Source organism: Electrona antarctica, assembly GCF_951216825.1.
Source record: "Electrona antarctica genome assembly, chromosome: 6".
In the NCBI taxonomy this organism is placed as follows: Eukaryota; Metazoa; Chordata; class Actinopteri; order Myctophiformes; family Myctophidae; genus Electrona; species Electrona antarctica.
The window spans coordinates 3,259,430-3,287,125 of NC_136811.1; the positions used below are offsets into that span (position 1 = coordinate 3,259,430).

Genomic DNA, 27,696 nt, shown 5'->3' on the forward strand with positions numbered 1-27,696 from the left:
AATTCTGCAAACTGTTAATAAATATTTAAATCAATCAATTACAATGTGCTACCGCATATGCTTCATTACATGAGGAATGGCCATCTTTAGTATAAATGTTATATCCATTTCATTGACAGGCCTACCCATCTGTCAGTGAATGCTCCCGAGCCAGGCTGTTGATTACTATTGATAAATAAGGTTGGAACGATTAAACATATTGAATGGCTAAGTTTAGAACAGTATTCTCGAATTTATCGTGTTTATTTAGTTAGAATGTGTCCATCTGGCAGTGGGAGAGGCGGTAACATGATAAGACCACCAGATGTCACTAGCAGAACACTGATTGACTTGTCTACATGTATTTCAAGGTTCTTCAGTGAGTTAAAGAATATCTCTTAAAATGCAAACTGACTAATTTGTGCTAGCCTGAGGGTTTAAACATAGACCGTTAAGAGTACTGCTCTTCAAATACAAGGAACATTTTAAATTAAAAAATATTTTAATAAACAGTGTCTCATGAAAACCTCCCTGACATAGGCTACTATTATAACAACTATTATATCTCAAATTGATTTTTCTTTCTACAATAAAAAAAATCTGTGCTTTTGATCAATTCATTGCACAGACATCAAATGCAAACTCGCCAGGTTAACATAAGTAATGTTTCTAGAACATACGAGATAATGTACTTTTATAGATGTACGTGTAACATGATACAATGTTATAAAATTGTTACAAAATAGGGAAGATCTACAAGCTGTGAACTTGTAGATCGGCTATTTCCCACTAGCCATGTATGGGGCTTCAAGTGGTTAACTTAAATAGTCTGGAATAAGATCAATCAATGTTCACAGACAGCCAAAATGACACGACATCACACAAAGTAAATGTTTTCTTCATTAAAAAAAAAATGAAATGAGACTCGCGATTCAACACGGCCTGGTTTTTTACTGAATGTTTCATTCATACAACATGGCAGACATTTCGCAAAAAATAAAAACAAGCAAGCTAAAAAACAAAACAAAACATAAAACACGTACAGAACAAAACAATGCGGAAAACAGAGGACGTTTGTTATTCACCTGTTGTCCCCGTATACGCAATGCAATCATTTGTTTTATGTTATATGTATGCTTTGGCAATGTAAGACATATTTTATCATGCCAATAAAGCATTTCTTAAATTGAGAGAGAGAGAGAGAGACAGCGTTTCCAGACCTGAGCAGACAGCCGCGGACGTTTTCTGCTGTCGGCCAGCGTCTTTTCCGGGTTTTTAGACAGCTGGTGGATGGAAAAGAAGCTCCACCCACGCGGCTGAATGCCACGACGGCCAGATTCCCAGAAACGCCTGCCACCGCGGCAGACAGCCGCGTGGTGGGTGGAGCTTAATTTCCATCCACCAGCTGTCTAAAGACCCGGAAAAGACGCCGGCCGACAGCAGGAAATGTCAGCGCCTGTCTGGTAGATTTAGCAACAGCTAGAGAGGGAGACAAAGTGGGAGGGAGGGAGGGAGGGAGGGAGAGGTCGACGTTGAGCCTATTTCTCTCACGCGACCACCCGGCCAATGATGGGTACCGAAATCTGAAGAAAAAAAACGCGACAAAATTCAGCGCAATAACACAGAAATGCCGGACAAGCTGATAGATAAAGCAGAGCTTGTACGAAAAAATTTCATTACATGGACAGCAGGACGTTATAAAAGGCAAACTTCATGTTCCGTTCCGAGCAATTTATGATGTCAACACTATATGACGTCACTCATCTCCCTATTTGGGCATAGAACCGGGACAGACAGACAGACAGGATGCACAGCCAGATTCCTAGAATGTATGCATCTATAGAGGCATGGAATTGTTTAGGTTTAAAGGAGAAGTCCGGACTAGCCCTCTTTTTTTACCTTAAGTATTAACCAGTGGCAAAATAAAAATAAAAAAATCCATCCCGAGCGACGAGCGTACCTCAGCTCCGAGTGCGCACGGCGGGCTTATCGCTAAATTCTCCAACAATTATTTTTTTTATATACACACACACACACATCTGTCTTTTATAATGTCAGATATGTCACCACATAGTTGTCGTAAAAGGCAAACTGCCGAAAAACGCCACCTTCATGCTCAGAGCTACGGAGCACTAGAAATGGTTTTTTTATATAGTTTTGTTTTTCCCCGCCTTACCACTGGTTAATGGATATAATAAAGATTACGGTGAGACAAGTGCCAGTCCAGAATTCTCCTTAAGCCTTTACAAAGCATCATTGATTAGCCGATATACAGTATTGGCTGTTGATTAAAAAAAAAAAAAAAAAACAGGATTACACATGTGACAATATGAAAGTACATGTCATTACACGTGGCTGGAGTATCAAAGCAAACTATAGGTTCCACGACAGAAATATGCTTTGATGTGACAGGACAGGACAGGACAGGACAGGACAGGACAGGACAGGACAGGACAGGACAGGACAAAACCGTTTCAAATGAACAGGGTGTTCTGATAGAAGACAGTGAATAGAACGGTTATCTCGTCATAGCAGCACGCGCGCAGGCACACACGCAAAGGCACTGACACACAGGCACAAATAATAAAAAGCTGATTAACACAAAAAGAAGAGATCCGAGAAGGCTCTTTGTTTACGTGTGAGAGGAGGGAGTGGCTTGAACAACAACAACAACAACACAGAACGAACCCGTCATTCACATCATAACAGTCTCCCAGTTCACTACATTTGACTATGAACTGGGATATGTACTGGAGACTGTTATGGTATTATAATTATGAACTGAGATATGTACTGGAGACTGTTGTGGTATTATAATTATGAACTGAGATATGTACTGGCGACTGTTGTGGTATTATAATTGAGTACCACAGACGAAAAACAGTCTAAGTCCAAATTTCAGACTGACCCCTCCACGAAAAGGCCTCGTTGTCCTGACCCCTTATCTATCATTTATACATTAGGGATCAATAGTGTGGACTTAAGAATGTTATTCGTCTGTGGTACTCAATTATGAACTGAGATATGTACTGGAGACTGTTGTGGTATTATAATTATGAACTGGGATATGTACTGGAGACTGTTATGATGTGAATACACTACACTACTAGAGGGCATTAGAGTTCCAAAACCTCAGCATAGTAAAAAATATTGATTGTTTAAAAAGTAGAATATGCAGTGGGTCTACACATTTCGTTTAAAAACGTGTTAAAAAAGTGATTGTCATGACCACTATAATAGTTAGTGGACTTAAAAACCACTCGAACCCCATTGTGCTCAGTCGACACGGGGTCCCCCAGAGCTCTGTACATGGCCTGTTAGCATTCCTCTCTACACCAAAATGTCTTTGACAGAAATAGCCGATCTACAAGTCCCCAACGCGACGCAAAAAAACGTGACCCTTTGCAATTAAGTTTGTAGATCGGCTATTTAAGGCGAATGTTTGTTTGCCCCCCCCCCCCGGTATTCAAACATGGCCAAGAAATGTTTCTTATAGGTTCTGTAACAGGGTTGAACCTTCTATCGGGATTCTGTTCTTCTACTGTATGTGTGTGTGTGTGTGGGTGTGCGTGTGTCTGTGCGTGTGCGTGCGTGCTTGCGTGTGTACGTGTATGTTTAGCGTGAACGTTTGTGTGTGTACGTGGTGTTGTTGTATGCGGTCCGGGCGCGCGCGCAGACGCGTGTGTGTGTGTTGTGTGCGTGAGCTTTGTGCCGTGCGTGTGTTTTGTGCCGTGCGCGCGCGTGTATGTCATTCGCCACCGGTGCCGTTGGGCAGGGGGTTCAGCCGCTGCGATTCGGGCTCGGCCTCGGGCTCGCCCCCGTCTTCGCCGTCGTCCTGCGGCATCTTCGGATCCCATTTCCTCCAGGGATGGTCTGCCGTTCGGACCAACACAACGAAGTCCAGGAAAAACACCATGCTGGACATGATGCCAAACGCCTGGGAGACGCACAGAGAACACACGGGGTTATAAAACAGACACCACACACGTCTATAGCCCACTTAGACCTGAGGTCAGAGGGCGATTCTACAAAAGTTTTCAGAAAAAAAAACCTATGTTTCTATATGTCAGTGGTTCTCAAAGTTTTTCATGTCAAGGACCCCCAAAAACTATATGTAATTGGCCGCCGACCCCCATTGTTTCGTTGTTCCAGTGGACACGGGGAGAACAGGTGAGGGTACCTACCCTAGGGGACACGTGGAGAACATGTGAGGGTACCTACCATGGGGGACACGGGGAGAACATGTGAGGGTACCTACCCTGGGGGACACGGGGAGAACATGTGAGGGTACCTACCCTGGGGGACACGGGGAGAACGTGTGAGGGTACCTACCCCGGGGGACACGGGGATAACATGTGAGGGTACCTACCCTGGGGGACACGGGGAGAACATGTGAGGGTACCTACCCTGGGGGACACGGGGAGAACATGTGAGGGTACCTACCCTGGGGGACACGGGGAGAACATGTGAGGGTACATACACTAGGGGACACGGGGAGAACATGTGAGGGTACCTACCCTAGGGGACACGGGGAGAACATGTGAGGGTACCTACCCTAGGGGACACGGGGAGAACATGCAAACTCCACACAGAAAGGCCCTTTCGCCAACCCCGTCTCGGGTATGGGCAATGATGACGCAGAGGAGGGAACACGCCCCCCAGCGCCCACAGCGTCCCCAGCGGGAATCGAACCCAGGACCTTCTAGCTGCGAGGCGACAGCACTACCGACTGTGCCACCGTCCATCACTATTTATTGAGCATTTGAGACCCGATAGTGATAAAAAACAAAATCTTGAATGCGACAGTTAATCAGAATGTATATATATTCACCGCTGCAGCATGCTCGATGAGAGTGCCTTCGTTCTTTATAGCGAACGCCATCGAGGAGCACAGGAACATAACAGCCATCCCCAGCGTGTACCCAAAGTCCTGGAAAGAAAAAACACACACACACACGTTAATTACTTACAGTAAACCCTTTTCAAACGTGTCCGACCGTAAACTATGAATATTAACCATATTTTAGTCTACGATTAGAGGATTTATAACCGCAAACAAACACGCATAGACTAGAGATGCTCAAAACAAAAACACAAACAAATTAATCATTAATTGATACGAGAATGAACCATTTACAACAGACGGAGGTCTGCTGTGTTACCCATCTGTCCTTATCATAAAACATTTGATTCTGTGGAAAAAATTAATAATCAAAACATAATTTAAAAAAAATGCACTAGTGAGTATAGTCCTGCGCGCACGCACGGACGCACGGACGCACGCAACCATCAATCTGGAACTTCCTTTCCGTCAAACCGGAAGAATAACAATACAAGCGTGACTCGTTCTCTCGTAGCCTGCTGCTTTTATTGGGAAAAATCCGTTTGATGGTTTCGGCCTGATGACTACAAAACAATGACTACAACAACATCACGTAACGATATCATCCTGATGACTACAAAACAATGACTACAATATGACGTAGCGATATCATCCTAATGACTACAAAACAATGACTACAACATGACGTAACGATATCATCCTGATGACTACAAAACAATGACTACAACATGACGTAGCGATATCATCCTAATGACTACAAAACAATGACTACAACATGACGTAACGATATCATCCTGATGACTACAAAACAATGACTACAACATGACGTAGCGATATCCTAATGACTACAAAACAATGACTACAACATGACATAACGATATCATCCTGATGACTACAAAACAATGACTACAACATGACGTAGCGATATCATCCTAATGACTACAAAACAATGACTACAACATGACGTAATGATATCGTCCGCTCCCGACCGGACCCGAAAAAAGGAATGCTTCCCAGGCTACACCAAGGTTAATTAAATAAGGTTAGGAAGCGAAGACCGTACGGTGGACTCCATGTTGCTCCCTGGAAGGAAAGAAACATGCGCAATGGGCTATATGCAGCCAACACTTCCGCATTCAGCTTCCTTGGTCTCAATTGCGCATGTTTCTTTCCTTCCAGGGAGCAACATGGAGTCCACCGTACACACACACACACACACACACACACACACACACACACACACACACACACACACACACACACACACACACACACACACACACACACACACACACACACACACACACACACACACACACACACACACACACACACACACACACACACAGAGAGAGAGAGAGAGAGAGGTCGGAGGTCGTACCACTTTGGCCCAGACGTTTATTGTCATTTTCACTCTGGTGTGCAGGTTGGTGGCGAGGAGGACGAGGAGCAGCAGCGTGAACATGAAGGCCGAACAGCTGAAAAACTCGAAGAAGTAGAGCGGCATGCAGCTCTCGCAGGTGGTCACTATCTCCTCCAGCACGAAGGACAGGAAGGACAGGAACTGGGGAGAGCACCGGACAGACCTCAACGTTATTGTCATATATATACACAGTTCATACAGCTGGAAGGACAGGAGCTGGGGAGAGCACCGGACAGACCTCAACGTTATTGTCATATATATACACAGTTCATATAAAATAAACTTCATCGACACGATCTACAAGCTCAGATCTACAAGCTCAGATCTACAAGCTCAGATCTACAAGCTCAGATCTACGAGCTTGTAGATCTGCTATTTTTTTTTTTAATCGTGAAAATGTGGCGTGAATCTTTGAAAATAATCTTTCAGAGCGAACGTTTTTACGTCAAATCTTTGCTTCTGGGGGGGGTGGGGGGGTTGTCACTGGAACAACATATTTTCAGATGGGGGTTGGCGGCCAAATACATATACATATATGTCTGGGGGTCCTTGACATGAAATAGTTTGAGAACCACTGACACAGAAACATGGGTTTTCCAGAAAACTGTTTATTTAGAAGACATTTTGTAGAATATCGTGTCCAAATGGATTAATTAAGCATAAATAAAGAGCATCAATGAATACATTGTCAGGTTGGGATATCCAATAAGGAGACAAACAATGCACACCGTTCAGGTGGTTAAGAAAACCGCTTAGAATATAATAATGAAAATGATGTGTATGTTTTATATTCTATTAACAACCTAGTGCGTTATGTGACTCAGACCACAGCTGTGTGTGAGCGTGTGTGTGTGTGTGTGTGTGTGTGTGTGTGTGTGTGCGAGAGAGAGAGGGGGGTTGTGTCTGCAAATGGGTGTTAGCAACAGGAAGGAACCTGCATGGCTGCTTCCCCATGGAGAACGCACACACGCGCACGCACACACACACACACACACACACACACACACACACACACACACACACTGTAAACAGCATGCCGTGCATGTTGTGTTAATGGCTGTGTGTGAAACAACACAAGGTTTGTAGGTGTTAGTGTGCTTGTTCATGCGTGTATGCGCGCACACACACACACACACACACACACACACACAGGTAGGATAAATATCAGTTCTTATCTGAACCTCCAGTTCCACTGGCTCCACAGCAAGCCAAGAACAGAGAGAATGACAGGAAATGTGTGTTAACCCATTTTGTATGGGAACCCCATTTGGTGTTTTAACTAAGCATTATGTTATACTTTAGCTATTGAAAAATAGCAGATCTACAAGCCACCGAGTGGCACGCTACGAGCTTGTAGGTCTGGTATTTTTTTTAAATTGTAAAAATGCGGCACAAATCTTTGAATATATATTCTTTCAGAAGACTTTTTTTATTTTATTTCGACGTCAGGCCTAAATGGGTTAAAAAATTAACGACCCCCTCCAAGCCCCCCCCCCACCCAAATGTCAGCCTAAATCATAAGCTCAGTTTATTAAAAGAGAGACTATGGTATAGTGTCTATCTGCAGAGCTCCCCCCCCACACACACACACACACACACACACACATGTATTACTAGCAGGAGAAGTAGACACAGGTGATCAATCCTTACATGGATCTCTCTCTCACACACACACACACACACACACACAGACACAGACAGACACACACACACACACACACTAGGTCTGCAGCTCTGCAATGTGTCGGCTGCCTGTGAGGACTTTGTCATGGACTTTAGCTATTGAAAAATACCAGATCTACAAGCTCATAGCGCGCCACAAGCTTGTAGGTCTGCTTTTTTTTTTTTAAATCGTGAAAATGCGGCACAAATCTTTTTTTGTTTCGACGTCAGGCCTAAATGGGTTAGACTAATCAATAATCAATGCCACAATGATTGGTATATGAATGTTATCTATAACCACAGGAGCACGAGTTTGTGATTGATGTCTTTTGGCTTGTGTTTATTTGACTCATATATGCTTTGTGTGTGTATTCATTTGGGGGAAAGAGAAAAATCTGGTGTTTGTTTGTGCGAACGACACTTAAATACAACACAGCAAGTTGCCAGTGTGTGTGTGTGTGTGTGTGTGTGTGTGTCAGGATGTACCGTTATAAAATGTAAAAATGGACAGACATAAGACGCTTTCAACATAAAAAAGCATGCAGTAAAAAAACTAAAGCTGTATTTTGTGGTTTTTAACTCTGATGTCATGATTTATATTCAAATAGTGACAGAGCCCTTTTCCCAGAATGCATCTCTCTCTCTATCTCATTTAATCGGTCACACACACACACACACACACACACACACACACACACACACACACACACACACACACACACACACACACACACACACACACACACACACACACACACACACACACACACACACACACACACACACACACACACACACACACACACACACACACACACACACACACACACACACACACACACACACACACACACACACCGTATGTTGGGTTACAGCTAGACAGCTGAGCAGAGACAGACAGTGTAGGACAGCTGAGAGGGAGACAGTGTAGGAGAGACAGACAGTAGGACAGCTGAGAGGGAGACAGTGTATAGGAGAGACAGACAGACAGGACAGCTGAGAGGGAGACAGTGTATAGGAGAGCCAGACAGTAGGACAGCTGAGAGGGAGACAGTGTAGAGAGACAGACAGTAGGACAGCTGAGAGGGAGACAGTGTAGGAGAGACAGACAGTAGGACAACTGAGAGACAGACAGTAGGACAGCTGAGAGGGAGACAGTGTATAGGAGAGACAGACAGGACAGCTGAGAGGGAGATAGTGTAGGAGAGACAGACAGCAGGACAGCTGAGAGGGAGACAGTGTAGGAGAGACAGACAGCAGGACAGCTGAGAGACAGACAGTGTAGGAGAGACAGACAGGACAGCTGAGAGGGAGACAGTGTAGGAGAGACAGACAGTAGGACAGCTGAGAGGGAGACAGTGTAGGACAGCTGAGAGGGAGACAGTGTAGGACAGCTGAGAGGGAGACAGTGTATAGGCGAGACAGACAGTAGGACAGCTGAGAGGGAGACAGTGTAGGAGAGACAGACAGGACAGCTGAGAGACAGACAGTGTAGGAGAGACAGACAGGACAGCTGAGAGGGAGACAGTGTAGGAGAGACAGAAGGACAGCTGAGAGGGAGACAGTGTATGAAAGAGACAGTAGGACAGCTGAGAGGGAGACGGCGTAGGAGAGACAGACAGTAGGACAGCTGAGAGGGAGACGGTGTAGGAGAGACAGACAGTAGGACAGCTGAGAGGGAGACAGTGTAGGAGAGACAGACAGTAGGACAGCTGAGAGGGAGACAGTGTAGGAGAGACAGACAGTAGGACAGCTGAGAGGGAGACAGTGTAGAGAGACAGACAGTAGGACAGCTGAGAGGGAGACAGTGTATAGGCGAGACAGACAGTAGGACAGCTGAGAGGGAGACAGTGTAGGAGAGACAGACAGGACAGCTGAGAGGGAGACAGTGTAGGAGAGACAGAAGGACAGCTGAGAGGGAGACGGTGTATGAAAGAGACAGTAGGACAGCTGAGAGGGAGACAGTGTAGGAGAGACAGTAGGACAGCTGAGAGGGAGACAGTGTAGGAGAGACAGAAGGACAGCTGAGAGGGAGACAGTGTATGAAAGAGACAGTAGGACAGCTGAGAGGGAGACAGCGTAGGAGAGACAGACAGTATGTGATTGGAGAGTTTGATGCAAGGGGAAGGTGACGAAACACTTCCACTTAACCTCAAACAAATGTTGCAACAGAAGGTAAGAGAGAAAGCGACACCACTCGCCATAGCCTTCCTGCTCTTCTGTGAATCACACACACACTACCCCTTTCTTCTCAAGAAATCATAGCCACGGGACTCTATTGTTATGCATTATCGTGCGTGCGTGCGTGCGTCCGTGTGTGCGTGTGTGCGTGCGTGTGTCAGCCAGGGTAGTGGACCAGCAACCGGTGTTGATTTTGACAGCAGTACTTTGATTTAGTTTGAGTCATATTAGTCTTTTGAATAAGATTCCGTTACATCATATTTTAGAATATCTGAAATGTTTTACTTTTAGTCTAGTCTAGGTTTTTAGTTTGACTAAATATCAGAAGATTTCAGTCGACTAAATCTAAAGTCGATTTAGTGGACTAAAATGTGTTTCGGCTTGATGGCGTCGTAATAATGCCTGATTTTAGACTTGATTGCATGCTGAAAATAGAGGGCATAGCATGCATAAATCGAGTGGCAGATCAAGTGGCAAAGTGAGTTTAACGTTGTTTAATGCAATCACATCGGACACATACTGTAGGACTTTCCACTTTTGTGTTTGGCCAAAAAACGACTTTCTGGCTACTACTCTCCCGCATAACTTCCAAGTGTGATATCGATGTCACGCGAATACCCCATAGAGCACCGAAATCTGATATCGGTAGAGGGCGCAAATCCACAGGTTTGTGTACTTTTTATTTGCATTGTAATCCCCATAGGGGGATTTTAGATGGCCTCATATAAGAACTGTGTTTGAAAAATAAACATGTCATCCCGGCCGTTTCACTCATATAGATATGATGAATCAACTGACAGAGAGAACAGAAAACACTATTGTTACTGCTACTGAATTAGTTAAATTTTCACTAGAAACAGACTGTATCATATATGAGCGACGGTCGCAAACGATACAGAGACACCTCCCTGACAATATAACGATACAGAGACACCTCCCTGACAATAGAACGATACAGAGACACCTCCCTGACAATAGAACGATACAGAGACACCTCCCTGACAATAACGCCGAGACAACTTGTTTATTTTTGGACCACAACGCTTATATGAAACGATTTTAAGATGAGCCCAGTTTATTCTCCATAGAGAAATGACTTCCGTGAACCGGGCAGAACCAGGGGATGAGCGAGTAGATGTCAGGACTTAGGCGCTCTATAGCCTGATCTACAAGCTCACCCGAGCGCAACCAAACGTAAAACGATTTGTCCTTTTAGTTCTAATGGATCTCCTTTTATTCACTGTAGTTTTCCTCTGTGAAAAAAAATGTATTCGACGGACATTCATATCCTACCAAGACCTCTTAAGTACTGCTGCTGGTATTCCATTCAACTCTTCCATCTACCATCCTCCTAACATCCCACGGCCCATGATTACACCATCTACCCATCCTCCTAACATCCCACGCCCCGTGATTACACAGTCAAGAATGACAGGGTAGAGTTTAGGTAAATTATAGTTTTAGTCGACTAAGCCCTGTGCTCAGATATACACACACACACACACACACACACACACACACACACACACACACACACACACACACACACACACACACACACACACACACACACACACACACACACACACACACACACACACACACACACACACACACACACACACACACACACCCCCAACTGACCAGAACCCAACCTCACTTTCACTCCCCCCCCCCCCCCTCCCCCCCCCCCGGTTCTCCATTTCTCACCAGATGTGTCTCTGGGTGGAGAAGCTAAGACATCACGCTCTGCTCATCACCAACTTAATCTGCACCTTGGTTCACCCCCTGTCTGTCTGTCTGTCTGTCTGTCTGTCTGTCTGTCTGTCTGTCTGTCTGTCTGTCTGTCTGTCTGTCTGTCTGTCTGTCTGTCTGTCTGTCTGTCTGTCTGTCTGTCTGTCTGTCTGCCTGTCTGTCTGTCTGTCTGTCTGTCTGTCTGTCTGTCTGAGAGATAAGTCTGAGAGATAAGATCTGACTCTAGGCCAGTTGTGACGTCCTGACATTAGGATAAAACAGATGAGGTGAGAGATAAGATCTGACTCTAGGCCAGTTGTGACGTCCTGACATTAGGATAAACCAGATGAGGTGAGAGATAAGATCTGACTCTAGACCAGTTGTGACGTCCTGACATTAGGATAAAACAGATGAGAGGTGAGAGATAAGATCTGACTCTAGACCAGTTGTGACGTCCTAACGTTGGATAAAACAGATGAGAGGTGAGAGATAAGATCTGACTCTAGACCAGTTGTGACGTCCTAACGTTGGATAAAACAGATGAGAGGTGAGAGATAAGATCTGACTCTAGACCAGTTGTGACGTCCTGACATTAGGATAAAACAGATGAGCGGTGAGAGATAAGATCCGACTCTAGACCAGTTGTGACGTCCTGACATTAGGATAAAACAGATGAGAGGTGAGAGATAAGATCTGACTCTAGGCCAGTTGTGACGTCCTGACATTAGGATAAAACAGATGAGAGGTGAGAGATAAGATCTGACTCTAGACCAGTTGTGACGTCCTGACATTAGGATAAAACAGATGAGAGATAAGATCTGACTCTAGACCAGTTGTGACGTCCTGACATTAGGATAAAACAGATGAGAGGTGAGAGATAAGATCTGACTCTAGGCCAGTTGTGACGTCCTGACATTAGGATAAAAGAGATGAGAGGTGAGAGATAAGATCTGACTCTAGGTCAGTTGTGACGTCCTAACGTTGGATAAAACAGATGAGAGGTGAGAGATAAGATCTGACTCTAGGCCAGTTGTGACGTCCTGACATTAGGATAAAACAGATGAGAGGTGAGAGATAAGATCTGACTCTAGACCAGTTGTGACGTCCTGACATTAGGATAAAACAGATGAGAGGTGAGAGATAAGATCTGACTCTAGGCCAGTTGTGACGTCCTGACATTAGGATAAAACAGATGAGAGGTGAGAGATAAGACCTGACTCTAGACCAGTTGTGACGTCCTGACATTAGGATAAAACAGATGAGAGGTGAGAGATAAGATCCGACTCTAGACCAGTTGTGACGTCCTGACATTAGGATAAAACAGATGAGAGGTGAGAGATAAGATCCGACTCTAGACCAGTTGTGACGTCCTGACATTAGGATAAAACAGATGAGAGGTGAGAGATAAGATCCGACTCTAGACCAGTTGTGACGTCCTGACATTAGGATAAAACAGATGAGAGGTGAGAGATAAGATCTGACTCTAGGCCAGTTGTGACGTCCTGACATTAGGATAAAACAGATGAGGTGAGAGATAAGATCTGACTCTAGGCCAGTTGTGACGTCCTGACATTAGGATAAAACAGATGAGAGGTGAGAGATAAGATCTGACTCTAGACCAGTTGTGACGTCCTGACATTAGGATAAAACAGATGAGAGGTGAGAGATAAGATCTGACTCTAGGCCAGTTCCTCCTAAACAATGTGGCAGAGCTGAACATCGGCGGGTCACGGTGAGGTTTGAAAACATCACAAGGGGGCGTCCAGTCAGTCAGTCGACTCCCCCAAACAGGATTTTAACCCATTTTGGGGGCGGGAACCCCTTTTGGTATTTTTTTTAAGCATTATGTTATGCTTTAGCTGTTGAAAAATAGCAGATCTACAAGCTCATAGCGCGGCACCGAGTGCCACGCTACGAGCTTGTAGGTCTGCTATTTTTGAAAAATCATGAAAATGTGGCGCAAAATATATTCTTTCAGAGCGAACGTTTTTAACTCAAATCTTTGAATATATATTCTTTCAGAGCGAACGTTTTTAACTCAAATCTTTGCTTCTGGGGGGGGGTTCCTGGAACAACATATTTTCAGATGGGAGTCCACGGCCATATACAGATAATTCTGGGGCGTCCTTTGACATGGAAAACTTTGAGAACCACTGACATAGAAACATGTTTTTTTTCCAGAAAACTTTCAAGATTCAGAAGACAAATTTTGTAGAATCTGATCTCAGGTCTAAATGGGTTAAACAGTATAAACCAGGGGGCGGCAAACAGTGGCTCAGCGGGTAGAGTGGCCGGCAGAACGACCCGGATGGGAAAACCTGTGAGGTTCCCAGTTCGATCCCTGTGGGCTCCCCCCCCCCCCAGGCACTTTGAATAAAAAAAGTGCTATATACTGTAAATGCACCATTTACCCACTAACTAATGAGTTAAAGACCCGGGTCCATTTGGTTATCAACTCTCCATAATTTAGCTGCATGGGGACCACCTTGGAACCCCCTCAATAGGACCACTGGTTGAGAACCACAGGTCTAAAACAGCTCTTTGTAACATTGTTTCGAAAGGTGCTCTATAAATAACATTTACTTACTTACTTACTAAAACAATGTTATGTATGATGACTACTGGTCAGTGTGTGTGTGCGTGTGCGTGCGCGTGCACAACCAGGCTTGTTTTGGGTGTAGTTGTAGTGTAGCGGTTTTTCCAGAACCTTCCAGAGTCCAACATGTTCTCCACATTGCCATGGTTAACCCATTTAGACCCGAGGCTAAATCCTAAATTCTAAAAGTTTTCTGAAAAACCTATGTTTCTATATGTCAGTGGTGCTCAACCTTTTTCATGTCAAGGACCTCCAGAATTATCTGTAATTGGCCACCGACCCCCCCCATCTGAAAATATGTAGTTCCAGGGAACCCCCATGAAGCAAAGATTTGAGTTAAAAAACGTTCGCTCTGAAAGAATATATATTCTTGCACTATATTTTCAAGATTTTTCAAAAATAACAGACCTACAAGCTCATAGCGCGGAACTCGGTGCCGCGCTACGAGCTTGTAGATCTTCTATTTTTCAATAGCTAAAGTATAACATAGTGCTTAAAACACCAAAAGGGCTTCCCGCCCGAAATGGGTTAAAAACTAAACTACACACCCCCACACTGAGGTCTGCTGGAAGCATTCACCCACCGCAACTTTACAAGCTAATGCACTTTCCACGGCAACAAACCCAAGTAAACCCAAGCAAATGGTTGATTCTGTTCTATATTAATAGAAACTACCAGGCTTTCAATTCCTGAAAAGTTTGCAATGCGATAATGGAAGCCCATCGTTCTCACGATAATACAAATCTAAATACCGGTAGATTTTCTTTTACATTTTTTAAGATAACAATTTGTTATCTCAAGATAACAAATGATTAATTTGTGGCCACAAAATACTAATTTGTTATCTTGAGATAACGAATAAATAAAAAGATTCTAAAAATCCTGACCTAAGCTTTCTGAAAAACTTCAAAAATGTATATAGCAGCATCAAAGTTTTTAAATTTTTGAATGCTGTACATACTGTACAGAACCCCAAGAAGGGTTCCCGTCCAGAAGGGTTAGAACACCAAAAGGGGTTCCCGCCCAGAATGGGTTAAGCTGGCCATTCGGGGGCTCCGTACATTCAAGTATCAGAAGATGATGTTACCCAGGTAAAGTAATGAGTCACTCTGCATGTTTAAAGTTTTCCACGTGTCCAAAGTCATTTCTGAAAAAGACGTAAGCCTAATGTGTTAATATATATAGCATGCAAATCAGTGTCACTGCTTTAACCCTAAACATCGGCTATTTTGAAAACAGGCGACCTACAAGCAAAAAAAAACAATACATGTACCTTCCCTACGCATGTTTTGCAGTGCAACAACACGCATGCTGGTGGATATATGGATGAGGGTGGGGGGGGGGGGGGGGGTGAAGGAACCGGTTGCAGTGAAGTGAACGTTCGTGAAGTCGACGGGAGGATGGCGTGGGAGTGATAAACACACCATTCTAATTTCTGACTGATTATCGCGCCTTAAGCACAGTGGTTGAATGTGCCTTGCTTTGCTTTGCGTCTGGCCACAAACCGCTTCAACAACAATAAACTCCAGTTCCTCCATAACAAACTGACAGAAAGATCCTTTCTAGGGCGGGAACCCCTCTTGGTGTTTTTTAAGCATTCGGTGCCGCGCTATGAGCTTGTATGTCTGCTGTTTTTGGAAAACTTTGGCACAAATCTTTGAATATGTATTCTTTCAGAGCGAACGTTTTTTTTAACTCAAATCTTTGCTTCCGTTGGGGTCCCTGGAACAACATATCTACAAATATTTTTTTGTGGGGTCCTTGACATGAAATAGTTTGAGAAACACTGATTTAGAAAACACAGGATTTTTTTTCTGTAACTGTAAAACTGCATTTTGTTTTAAAGAATCGGCCTACAGGTCTAAATGGGTTAAGAAGAGGACAAGACAGACTGAGGCGAAGAAACGGTGAAACCACACACACACAGTCACACACACACACACACACACACACACACACACACACACACACACACACACACACACACACACACACACACACACACACACACACACACACACACACACACACACACACACACACACACACACACACACACACACACACACACACACACACACACACACACACACACACACACACACACACACACACGTGTCCTCGCAAACACTTCTACAACCCTGCTTCCCAACCTGAACAGCACATTATTTACAAAATCACAAAAAGCCAAAAGGGTTTTCTTTCACCGCTATCTGACTTAAGTCCCTCCAAAAGAAGATTTCTCTTTCTTTTCTTTTTTTTTTGTACATAAAACCTTATTTCTCATTAACCCATTTTGGGTGGGAACCACTTTTGGTGTTTTAAAACATTATGTTATAATTTAGCTATTGAAAAATAGCAGATCTACAAGCTCATAGCGCGCCACCGAGTGGCGCGCTACGAGCTTGTAGGTCTGCTATTTTTTGCAAAATCGTGAAAATGTGGCGCAAATTTGGAATATATTTTTTCCAAACGTTTTTAACTCAAATCTTTGCTTCTGGGGGGGGGGGGGGGGGGGGGTCCCTGGAACAACATATTTTCAGATGGGGGTCGGAGGCCAATTAAATAACATTTTTGGGGTCCTTCACATGAAATATTGAGCACCACTGATACAGCAACATGAGGTATTTCAGTCAAAACTGTCAGGATTTAGAAGACTTTTTTTTTAAATTTCGACGCAGGGCCTAAATGGGTTAAACGGGAACCTCTGGCATGCAACGTATTATCCAATTAAACTTCATTGAATTGGAACCGCCGCTTTATTCTGATCTGCGAGAGAGACTCGTGTCGCCGATTAGCTCCTGAAAAGAGACTGTGTCTCAGAGTCAGCGAGCGACAAACCACAACAGGACTACTTCCCCCCCCCCCCCCCCCCACACACACACATAAAACCCTAGCATTCCTAACGGTCTGGACCTGTGTGAGCTTGCAGATCGGCTATTTTCGGCGAAGATATTTGGCGTGGAGGAGGGGACAAAGGGATGATGCCTGCGGCCGGGGCCCAGTGTGGGGGTGGGGCAGGTATAGAGGGTTTAAGTTGTTAAAACCTTGGTTCTATTCATGTGCATAGGACTCTAAATGTCTGTCTGTCTGTCTGTCTGTCTGTCTGTCTGTCTGTAAATGGCAAATGGTGCATTTATATATAGCGCTTTTGTCCAAAGCGCTTTACATATATTGTGCATTACATTCACACACACATGAATGACAGAGGAAACCATGCACGGCTGGTACCAACCTGCTCGTCGGGAGCAATTAGGGGTTCAGACAGTGTCAAGGACACTTCAACACTATCTCTGGGGAAGCTCTGATGGGATTGAACTGGGAAACGTGTGGTTTCCATCCAGCTGCTCTGTATACTGGCCAACTCCACTGTCTGTCTGTCTGTCTGTCTGTCTGTCTGTCTGTCTTACAGAGTCAAACAACTCTCTGTCTGTCTGTCTTACAGAGTCAAACAACTATGTCTGTCTGTCTGTCTGTCTTACAGAGTCAAACAACTCTCTGTCTGTCTGTCTTACAGAGTCAAACAACTCTGTCTGTCTGTCTGTCTTACAGAGTCAAACAACTCTCTGTCTGTCTGTCTTACAGAGTCAAACAACTCTGTCTGTCTGTCTTACAGAGTCAAACAACTCTGTCTGTCTGTCTGTCTGTCTTACAGAGTCAAACAACTCTCTGTCTGTCTGTCTTACAGAGTCAAACAACTCTGTCTGTCTGTCTGTCTGTCTGTCTTACAGAGTCAAACAACTCTGTCTGTCTTACAGAGTCAAACAACTCTGTCTGTCTGTCTTACAGAGTCAAACAACTCTGTCTGTCTGTCTGTCTGTCTGACAGACAGAGTCAAACAACTATGTATGTATGTCTGTCTGTCTGTCTGTCTGTATGTCTGTCTTACAGAGTCAAACAACTATGTCTGTCTGTCTGTCTGTCTGTCTGTCTTACAGAGTCAAACAAGTCTGTCTGTCTGTCTGTCTGTCTGTCTGTCTGTCTGACAGAGTCAAACAACTCTGTCTGTATGTCTGTCCTACAGAGTCAAACAACAACAACACTAGAACTACCACCAAGACAAATTAAACATTTATAACGTAGCTAGGCTACTGTTGTCCCAAGAGACACCGTACTGCAGGGGTGCCCAAAAGGTAGATCGCGATCTACCAGTAGATCACAAAGGCTTTGCTAGGTAGATCACATGACATGCCTCCTAAAGAATATTTAATTTAAATATATAAAAAAGTATTTTTTGGCATCTGTGCCACTTCAATTAACTTGACTTGATTGATTGACATAAAAAGGGACCGTCAGCTCAGTCAAACCCACAATGCAGCAATATTTTGTTTTCAAGAGTGTTTCTGTGCAAACGTCGGTAGCATTAAAAATAAAAAAAACCTACCTATTCCACCCCCCCCCCCCCCCCCCCCCCCATTACAAGTGCATTTGTCTTATATGCAACGACAGTGTCGCTATTCCAAAGCCTCCTCAGGTGCATATTTAACCCATTCTGGGCGGGAAACCCCTTTGTGTTTTAACCATTATGTTATACTTTAGCTATTGAAAAATAGCAGATCTACAAGCTATATGTACGAGCTTGTAGATCTGCTATTTTTGAAAAATCATGAAATGTGACACAAATCTTTGAATGTATATTCTTTCAGGGCGAATGTTTTTAACTCAAATCTTTGCTTCTGGGGGGGTCACTGGAACAACATATTTTGAGATTGGGGATTGGGCACCACTTCAGTGATGCCCAATCCTACGTCTCGTTCCGGACCACATCACTGTCGTGATGCAATAATCACGTTAAACCACACCCTCTCGTGTAATATTGCTTAATTACTCGTATGTTCAAACGTAGGTGATCGGGGTGATTTTAGAGGGTGACAGTTTGATACTGCTTTCGACACCTCTGTGAACACAGTATGCATAAGTAAGTAAGTAAGTAAGTAAATGTTATTTATAAAGCACCTTTCGAAGCAAAGCTACAAGGTGCTGAACAATTTACACAGTAAAAACAAATAGAAACACAGTTGTGACAATATAAATGAGCAAAACAAAAACAAACAAGGCAGAACAAAGACATAGGGCTATAAAATGAATCAGGTCAAAGGTACATGGGAGAAATATTTACGGAATAAATTAGTCTTTAGGAGTCTCTTAAAACAGTCAACTGATTCAGCATTTTTCAATGCCAGGGGCAAGGCATTCCATAGGGTAGGAGCTACCACAGCAAAAGCCCGGTCACCCTTCGTTTTCAACTTGGACGCGGGTATTTCTAGCAGACCTTTGTTGGAGGATCTGAGGGGGCTGACATTGGTTTTAGGAGGTAGTAGGTCGATGATATACAGCGGGGCCAGCCCATGTAGAGCTTTAAAAGTAATTAAAAGTATTTTAAAATCGTGTGTATCAGATTGGAGCGTATGCCGTTTTCCTTCCAGATTTAGTCACGATGAATAAACGGGAAGCTTGCAAGATTTCCTTTTCTAGGAACAAGTACAATTATCTTAGTAGCCTACCATGTGATTGACTGACTCAATTTGCCGTAGCTAGCTACAGTACAATGCACCATTTGCAGGGGGACTATTGCATAATGTGTACTATGCGATGCCAAATCGCTGAAATTGATACATCGCGCAGCCCTGGACTATTAGACGATACTGTAATAGCCGTACAATGTAGGCTATTACTGTTGATCATGGGGAAATTTCCGAAATTCTCATTCTACTAACTCTGCCACCAAAATGTGGAATGCCACCATCCATTAACCCATTTTGGGCGGGAACCCCTTTTGGTGTATTAAGCATTATGTTATGCTTTAGCTGTTGAAAAATAGCAGATCTACAAGCTTATAGCGCACCACTTGGTGGCGCGCTATAAGCTTGTAGATCTGCCATTTGTTTACGAGCGTGTAGGTCTTGCTATTTTTTTTGGAAAAAAATCGTGACATTTTGTGGCGTACATCATATATTCTTTCGGAGCGAACGTTTTTTAACTCAAATCTTTGCTTCCGGGGGGGGGGGGGGCGGGGTCCCTGGAACTACATATTTTCAGATGGGGGTCGGCGGTCAAATACATATAATCTTGGGGGTTCCTTGACATGAAAATGTTTGAGAACCACTGATATAGATTTTTTTTTTTTCAGAAAACTGTCAGGATTTAGAAGACATTTCTAGGTCTAAATGGGTTAATAAACCAGTCTTAACCAGTCTAAACCAACCGGCGCTGGTGCATACCATGGTCTAGCACAGGGGTTCCCAAACTTTTTCATGTCAAGGACCCCGAAAATGACACTAAAATCAGCCTGCGGATCGTTTCTGCTCGAGAGAGAGACCCAGATGCCGGTAGGAGGAGGAGGGAACTTGTGAACTCAATACTGTCCGCAATGTGGCGGAGTCAGGTTACAAATAAGCAACTGCACTTTAGAAACGAGACCCCCCCCCCCCCCTCAAAATCCCAAACACAAATATTTACAAGCAACTACACAGAAAAACAAGCCTAAAGTCGACTCGCTTATAATAAGGGGACATGGCAACACTGAAAAAAAAGGAGGTGCACTTTTTAATGTCCTGACGTCGCCACTAAGGTAAATGCAAATTCCCGTAGAAGGGAGGAGCTCGTAGCGCGCCACTCGGTGGCGCGCTACGAGCTCCTCCCTTCTATGGGAATTTGCATGTCTGCTATTTTTTTTAAATCGAAGAACCACTGAAATAGAAACATAGCTTTTTCACAAAACTGTCATTTTTCAAAATCAAAAATTCTAAATTTTTAGAATCTGATCTCAGGTCAAATGGGTTAATTTCTACTCAGTACGTACCACTTCAACCACTTTGATCAGACATCTCCGCCTGGACAGTAATGTCATTAGGGACCTCGAACGAGATCAACGGGACCTTGGGCTCGGGTGGTTCTTCTGTGGCCTCGGAAGGTTCCGTGGTCGTGGTCGTGTTGTACACATGGGGTGGTCCGCCGTTACTCTCCTGCATGATGATGGACCTGGACGGGACAGAATGGACCACCAGAATGGAATATACTTATTTATTTATTTATTTCATTTCAGTTATGGTTTTACATGATCATATTCATTTTTCATTCATTTTTTTTTTTTTTACATATTCCATACCAGAAAGAAAAGGAGCAGGAATAAGATAAATCTTATTTATACCTGCCCCTATCATTAAAAAAACATCTAATTGATGCTACATGATTACATCAAATAAAAAAGAAAGAAAAGAAAGAAAAAAACAACAAAGACAACGCTGAGGAAACAAAATAACACTTATATCTAACCTTCTAATTCATATTTTATCATTTTTTCTAAACACTTTCTTAAACTGAAACACTGTTGTACAACTCTTCTACTTAAACCCCTATGTAAAGAAGGAAAACGATATGCACATCCCAGTTTCAGAATACGGTGCTGGACCCCAAAATAAATGACTGAATGAAGGAAAAAAAGTGGAATGTCCGCACGTTTCGCCCCTCCGGGCTTTCTCAAAGTTGAGAAACGTTGTTGTGTTTAGGTTGAAATTAAAAAAAGACGGGGAGCAGAACTATATCGTGTGCGGACATTCCACTTTTTTTCTTCATATACTTCATATATAATGCTAACACCAAAAGGTGGTGTTAGCATTATGTTATGCCACCGAGTGGCGCGCTACGAGCTTGTGGGTCTGCTATTTTTGAAAAATCGAAGAACGACTGACATAGAAACATAGCTTTTTCTGAAAACGGTCAGGATTTTTAGAATCTGATCTCAGATCAAAATGGGTTAAACCCTGTCATAGACCTGGGGTTTTCAACCTTGTTTCATATCGATATATATATATATATATATATATATATATATATATACACACACAGTATGTGTTGACATAATATATATGTCCATTATTTATTCTGCATTTGAGCCACGGGCCACCGTTTGATGATATCATGAACCTCTCAGACCCGAGACGTAGAATCATTTATTTCCGTTGGATACGATTTTTGTCCACAATTCCATGCTGTATCGATTAGTGGTGGATATGGCTTGCAATCTGACGATAGATATGTATCACGATACGACACGACAGAGCCCACGATACGATATGTATATCGATATGTATTGATTATACGTTTATTCAAAATAATGACCATGTTGCACAATTTACAATTTACAATTTAGGCATTTAGCAGACGCTCTTAATCCAGAGCGACTTACATTAAGCAAGAACAAAAAGCATGGGAATACATCACATATGTAAAATGCATTTATCGCGAAACATGCGTAAGCTAAGAACGTGACTAGAATATATCTATATAATGACACTATACATATAAACTATAACTAGAACATATCTATATAATGACACTATACATATAAACTATACATATATGCTATACTATGCTGTACATATATACTATGAAGTGCTATGACTACATACAATGCACTTATTGTGCTGTCTACATGACATGCTATAAGTCTGTTTCAAATGCTATATAAGTCTAAGAAGTGCTGTCTAAGGGGGGTAGGGTAAGTGCTATGGGCCATGATGGAAACAAATACAATAAAACACTTTGAAAGTGTTTTATTGAGATCTTTCATATACCTTAGAGCTGTTGATGACAACTTCAAGATGTGTCTCACCATGTTATTGATCTTTTTCAGATCTCCAGTTCTAGGGAACACAGAATGGGGGGACTTTTTCATTATTTCCATGCACAGTTGTACACAACAGCTCTAAGGTATATTAATGTGACAGTACAATGTTGGAAATGAGTGGAATTCCCCTTTAAATCTACTTTCCCCTTCCGGGATTTGAACCCGGTTTCCTGTGAAAGTGCTGACATTTTTTTTTACCATTGAGCCAATAGAGCGTCGCAGTCCCGCCCCCTCGAGAGACCCGGAAAATAAATCCCTGTTCATTTTCCTCATAAGACTTTTCAGAAAGTATTTATTTAAAGACGTTAACGCCGCGGACAAAGCATGACAACAAACAAAATTTTTCGGGCTGAACAAATAATTAGAAAGAAGAAGAACACGGCAGGTTACAACACTTTGTTTTGTTGTTTTTCTTCTTTGTAATTATTTGTTTGGTCCAAAATATTGTGTTTGTTGTCATGATTTGTCACGACAAGAGTTGGCTTTGTATGACGCTTATAAAGGTCTTTAAATAAATACGTTTTGAAATGTCTATGGGAGAAATGTGTTGGGAACTATTTCCTGGGCCTGGTGTCGTCATGAAAGGGGGCGGGACTGCAACGCTCTATTCAGTATTTTAGCTGTGACGTGAGCGCCCCCTCCTGAGATACTTCCGGGTCCTACTTTTGTGTCGCTTTTGTGTCCCCATAGAGTTATACTGTGACGCTCCGTCGGACTAAACCTGAGACGAAAACAACCACGAAAGTCTAATTTTACCGCTTTCCTCGCAAAAACAAAGCTGCGCTGCTCTCCCAAATCTGGCTGTGACAGGCCGTCTGCCCCACACGGAATACTATCGCCATTTTATTTCATTGTGTCAACTAAATCCTCAGTAATGCAAACTAGATTCAACATACTCAAGCCTGCAAACATTCTAAATATGCCCCCGAAATATTTTACTGAGCAAATGGACTGTTACCACCTTCAATAATAATGATAATAATAGTCTTTGTCTCCACATCATATATTTTTTTTGTCATGGACAAATTGTACAAAACATTAATAATTCTACTCGAGTTGGAAGCATTAAGACCCATTTTAACCCTCAATGGCTTCCTTTATGAAAAATAACGTCATTGTAAAAAGATTCACACGTTTAGATATTCTATTTACAATGAGATGCGGACGGGAGCTGGTGCCACTTGGACCCGGACGTAACGTAGCACTACAAAATGACGTCGGACTTAAATACTGAATAGAGCTTCAAGTCAAAATGCGTGTCAGAGCCTGTGTCTAGGTGAGTGAGATATGACCTTTGACATGGCCTAAAATGTAGAAGTTATATTGTACTAACATACTCTACCGTACAGATTGGACAAAATGACATTGTATTCATTAAAAGTTACATAGCCGTATAGCTCAGATAAGTAGGCCTAGTGGCCTATACATTGTTTCGGTACTTTGGCGTTTAAACTTTTAGCATTCCTACTTCCCCCCTCCCCCCCTCTCTCCCCCCTCCCTCCCTCTCTCTCCCCTCTCTCACGACACTTAAATAAAGAAATCAATCAATCAAATTCTTTAACGTCATGGGCCAAGGCTATATGAATCAATCGTATAGCCTTGGCCCATGACGTTAAAGAATGTCCTTATAACGCTATGGTCCAGAGCTACCCTATAGCGCCAATAACTATGTAATAACAACGTCAACAAACCGAAATGGAAACGGGTGTCGCTCACCCAAAAAACTAGCCGATCTGCAAGCTCACAATGGCGGCGATTCATTGTCTATTTGTGAGCTTGCAGATTGGCTAGTTTTTAGGCCCAGCATATGGACAACGCCTTGCCTTTACGATGTATACGTTAGATCGTAAAGGCAACAGAAACAATAATAGATGTTCCATCTCAGTTGCGCCGTGTAGTTAAATAGAAGATCGGTTGAATAAAGGTTATATATTATAATCGATTTTCTGTAGACAGATCCAGCTACAAAACAAACAAAAAAACAACCGTCCTCACCCTCCGCTGTTTGTTAGCTCCGAGAAGAGCAAACAAAGAGACGGTTTAGTTTTTTGCAAAAGAAGAAACGTCTCAAAACAAACTCACGGGCGTTCAGATGGTGTAGCATAGACTCACCGTTCTGTGTTGTATTCTTTCTTTCAACCGATGTTCCTGTTATTGATCTTTTACTTTGATCAGATCGGAATGTACGTTACTTTGCCTCTCCAGTGCTGCTGCGGTGTGTGTGTGTGGTTCGTTTATTTTGAACTTCCGCTTGTCGCCTGTGTTGGCGAGTTTCTTTCTCCACAGTCCACAAGTGTTGCCAGATCGTGTGAGAGAAATAAGCCAGCCAGGTGGTACAGTGTGGTATTCCCAAACCTTTTCGTTTATACCAACTGAACCATTATTTGTGGCGTCGCAACGTGTTGTGAGCTTGTAGATCTGCTATTTCCCCCTCCTATATTCAGCCTATACATTGTTTCGGTACTTTGGTGTTTAAACTTTTAGCATTCCTACTCCCCCCCAGCCTCCCCCTCTCTCTCCCTTCCTCCCCCCCCTATCTCTCTCTCCCCCCTCCCTCTCTCTCTCCCTCCCCCCTTCTCTCTCTCCCCCCCTCTCTCTCTCTCCTCCCCCCCTCTCTCTCTCTCCCTTCCTCCCCCCTCTCTCTCTCCCCCCTCCCTCCCTCTCTCTCTCCCTCCCCCCTCTCTCTCCCCCTGCCCCCTCTCTCCTCCCCCCCCCTCTCTCTCTCTCCTCCCCCCCTCTCTCCCTTCCTCCCTCCCCCCCTCTCTCTCTCTCTCCCCCCTCCCTCCCTCCCCCCTCTCTCTCCGAATACCGAGCAGCTCATAGCCAAAGTTGCAGGCTGATTAAACACGAAACCGAAAATGAAACTTGTCTGCTATACAAGCAACATTTAGGCAATAAGTCACAACAAGCACATGTTCAACAGTAGCCTATCATTAACATTGTAGTAGTATTATTGTAGTAGTATTGTAGTAGGCTAGTCATTGTTTATGTAAACTGTAAAAAGTGTCCTGTATTAAAGCCCATATATGGGCTGGGCTTCTTCGAAAGCACGAGTCACGAGACACTTAAATAAAGAAATCAATCAAATTATTTAACGTCATGGGCCAAGGCTATACGTATAACGCCAATAACTATGTAATAACAACGTCAACAAACCGAAATGGAAACGGGTGTCGCTCGCCCAAAAAAACTAGCCGATCTGCAAGCTCACAATGGCGGCGACTCATTGTATATTTGTGAGCTTGCAGATTGGCTAGTTTTTAGGCCCAGCATAGGGTCAACGCCTTGCCTTTACGATGTATAGCCTACGTTAGAATAGATCGTAAAGGCAACAGAAACAATAATAGATGTTCCATCTCAGTTGCGCCGTGTAGTTAAATAGAAGATCGGTTGAATAAAGGTTATATATTATAATCGCTTTTCTGTAGACAGACCCAGCTACAAAACAAACAAACAAACAAACAAAAAGAACAACCGTCCTCACCCTCCGCTGTTTGTTAGCTCCGAGAAGAGCAAAAAAAGAGACGGTTTCGTTTTTTGCAAAAGAAGAAACGTCTCAAAACAAACTCACGGGCGTTCAGACGGTGTAGCCTAGACTCACCGTTCTGTGTTGTATTCTTTCTTTCAACCGATGTTCCTGTTAACCTAGTGTTTGTAGTATTGATCTTTACTTTGGTCAGATCGGAATGTGCGTTACTTTGTCTCTCCAGTGCTGCTGCGGTGTGTGTGTGACTGTGTGGTTCGTTTATTTTGAATTTCCGCGTGTCGCCTGTGTTGGCAGTTTCTTTCTCCACAGAGTCCACAAGTGTTGCCAGATCGTGTGAGAGAAATAAGCCAGCCAGGTGGTACAGTGTGGTATTCCCAAACGTTTTTGTTTATACCAACTGAACCATTATTTGTGGCGTCGCGACGTGTTGTGAGCTTGTAGATCTGCTATTTCCCCCTCCTATATTCAGCTATTAGTGTACATTTTCATCTTACACAAACACTAAATTCCCATTGACAAAGAATGGAGAATTTACGTCATATGTGTCTGATGATGTACGATGATAAGAGCGCCCCTCACTTCACACGGGTGTGATTTCTATCCTCAAATCTATAGTACGCAGACACAGAAAGCTGGCTATAGGAAGGTCTAGCACCCCTCAAAAAGGGAAAAACATTAGCACACGAAAAGATGAAATTACCTACCTATAGGTTCCATCCTGGAGGCCAATCTTTCCGGTGATAAAATGGCAACCAACGTAATCAAAAAAGTCAACCAAAGAACAAGATTCCTATACACAGTCAACAAAAAACACCTTGAAGACTAACAGCTTGGAGCCCTCGTACAAGGTTTCTTTGACTATGCATGCACCTCCTGGTACCACAGCACCTCTAAGGCCCTCAAAACAAGGCTCCAGACTTCCCAAAACAGGCTACTACTTGGCCTCACTCCCCGAACCCACCTCACCCCTGCCCACTTTGACAGGCTGGAATAGCTTAGGGTTGACGACAGAGTACAGCATCTTGCAATGGGTCTGTCTGGTCCACAAGATTCGCTACACCACCGAGATACTCATGTACCTGTCTAAATACTTCCTTAATGTCAACGAAGTCCACACCCAAAACACCAGAGGGAGTTCAACAAACCATGTGCAACCCAGATT

The 27,696-nt window shown here is 43.4% G+C and overlaps 1 protein-coding gene across 4 annotated transcripts; it reads right to left on the minus strand.

Moving 5' to 3' along the window:
- Window positions 1–910: 910 nt before the first annotated feature.
- cmtm6 (CKLF-like MARVEL transmembrane domain containing 6) lies at window positions 911–26,826 on the minus strand. 4 transcript variants are annotated; one of them, XM_079504377.1, is made up of 7 exons: window positions 26,693–26,734; window positions 25,160–25,206; window positions 22,995–23,063; window positions 21,221–21,399; window positions 6,204–6,386; window positions 4,811–4,909; window positions 911–3,916 (listed from the first exon to the last, which is right to left on the minus strand). In XM_079504377.1, the coding sequence occupies exons 4-7, from the start codon at window positions 21,266–21,268 to the stop codon at window positions 3,728–3,730; spliced, it is 519 nt and encodes a 172-aa protein (XP_079360503.1). In that variant the 5' UTR covers window positions 21,269–21,399; window positions 22,995–23,063; window positions 25,160–25,206; window positions 26,693–26,734; the 3' UTR covers window positions 911–3,727. The 4 variants fall into 4 exon arrangements, with proteins under 4 accessions (XP_079360503.1, XP_079360502.1, XP_079360504.1 ...); XM_079504376.1 differs by lacking the exon at window positions 25,160–25,206 and having other exon boundaries at window positions 26,649–26,826; XM_079504378.1 differs by lacking the exon at window positions 22,995–23,063 and having other exon boundaries at window positions 26,693–26,768.
- Window positions 26,827–27,696: the final 870 nt, after the last annotated feature.

Coding starts and splice junctions, on each gene's coding strand:
- cmtm6 (XM_079504375.1), bottom strand. CDS start 21,268: ATGACATTACTGTCCAGGCGGAGATGTCTGATCAAAGTGGTTGAAGTG. Junction 6,387..21,220: donor TGATCAAAGTGGTTGAAGTG/GTACGTACTGAG, acceptor TGCTCTCCCCAG/TTCCTGTCCTTCCTGTCCTT. Junction 4,910..6,203: donor TAAACGTCTGGGCCAAAGTG/GTACGACCTCCG, acceptor TTTTCTTTCCAG/GACTTTGGGTACACGCTGGG.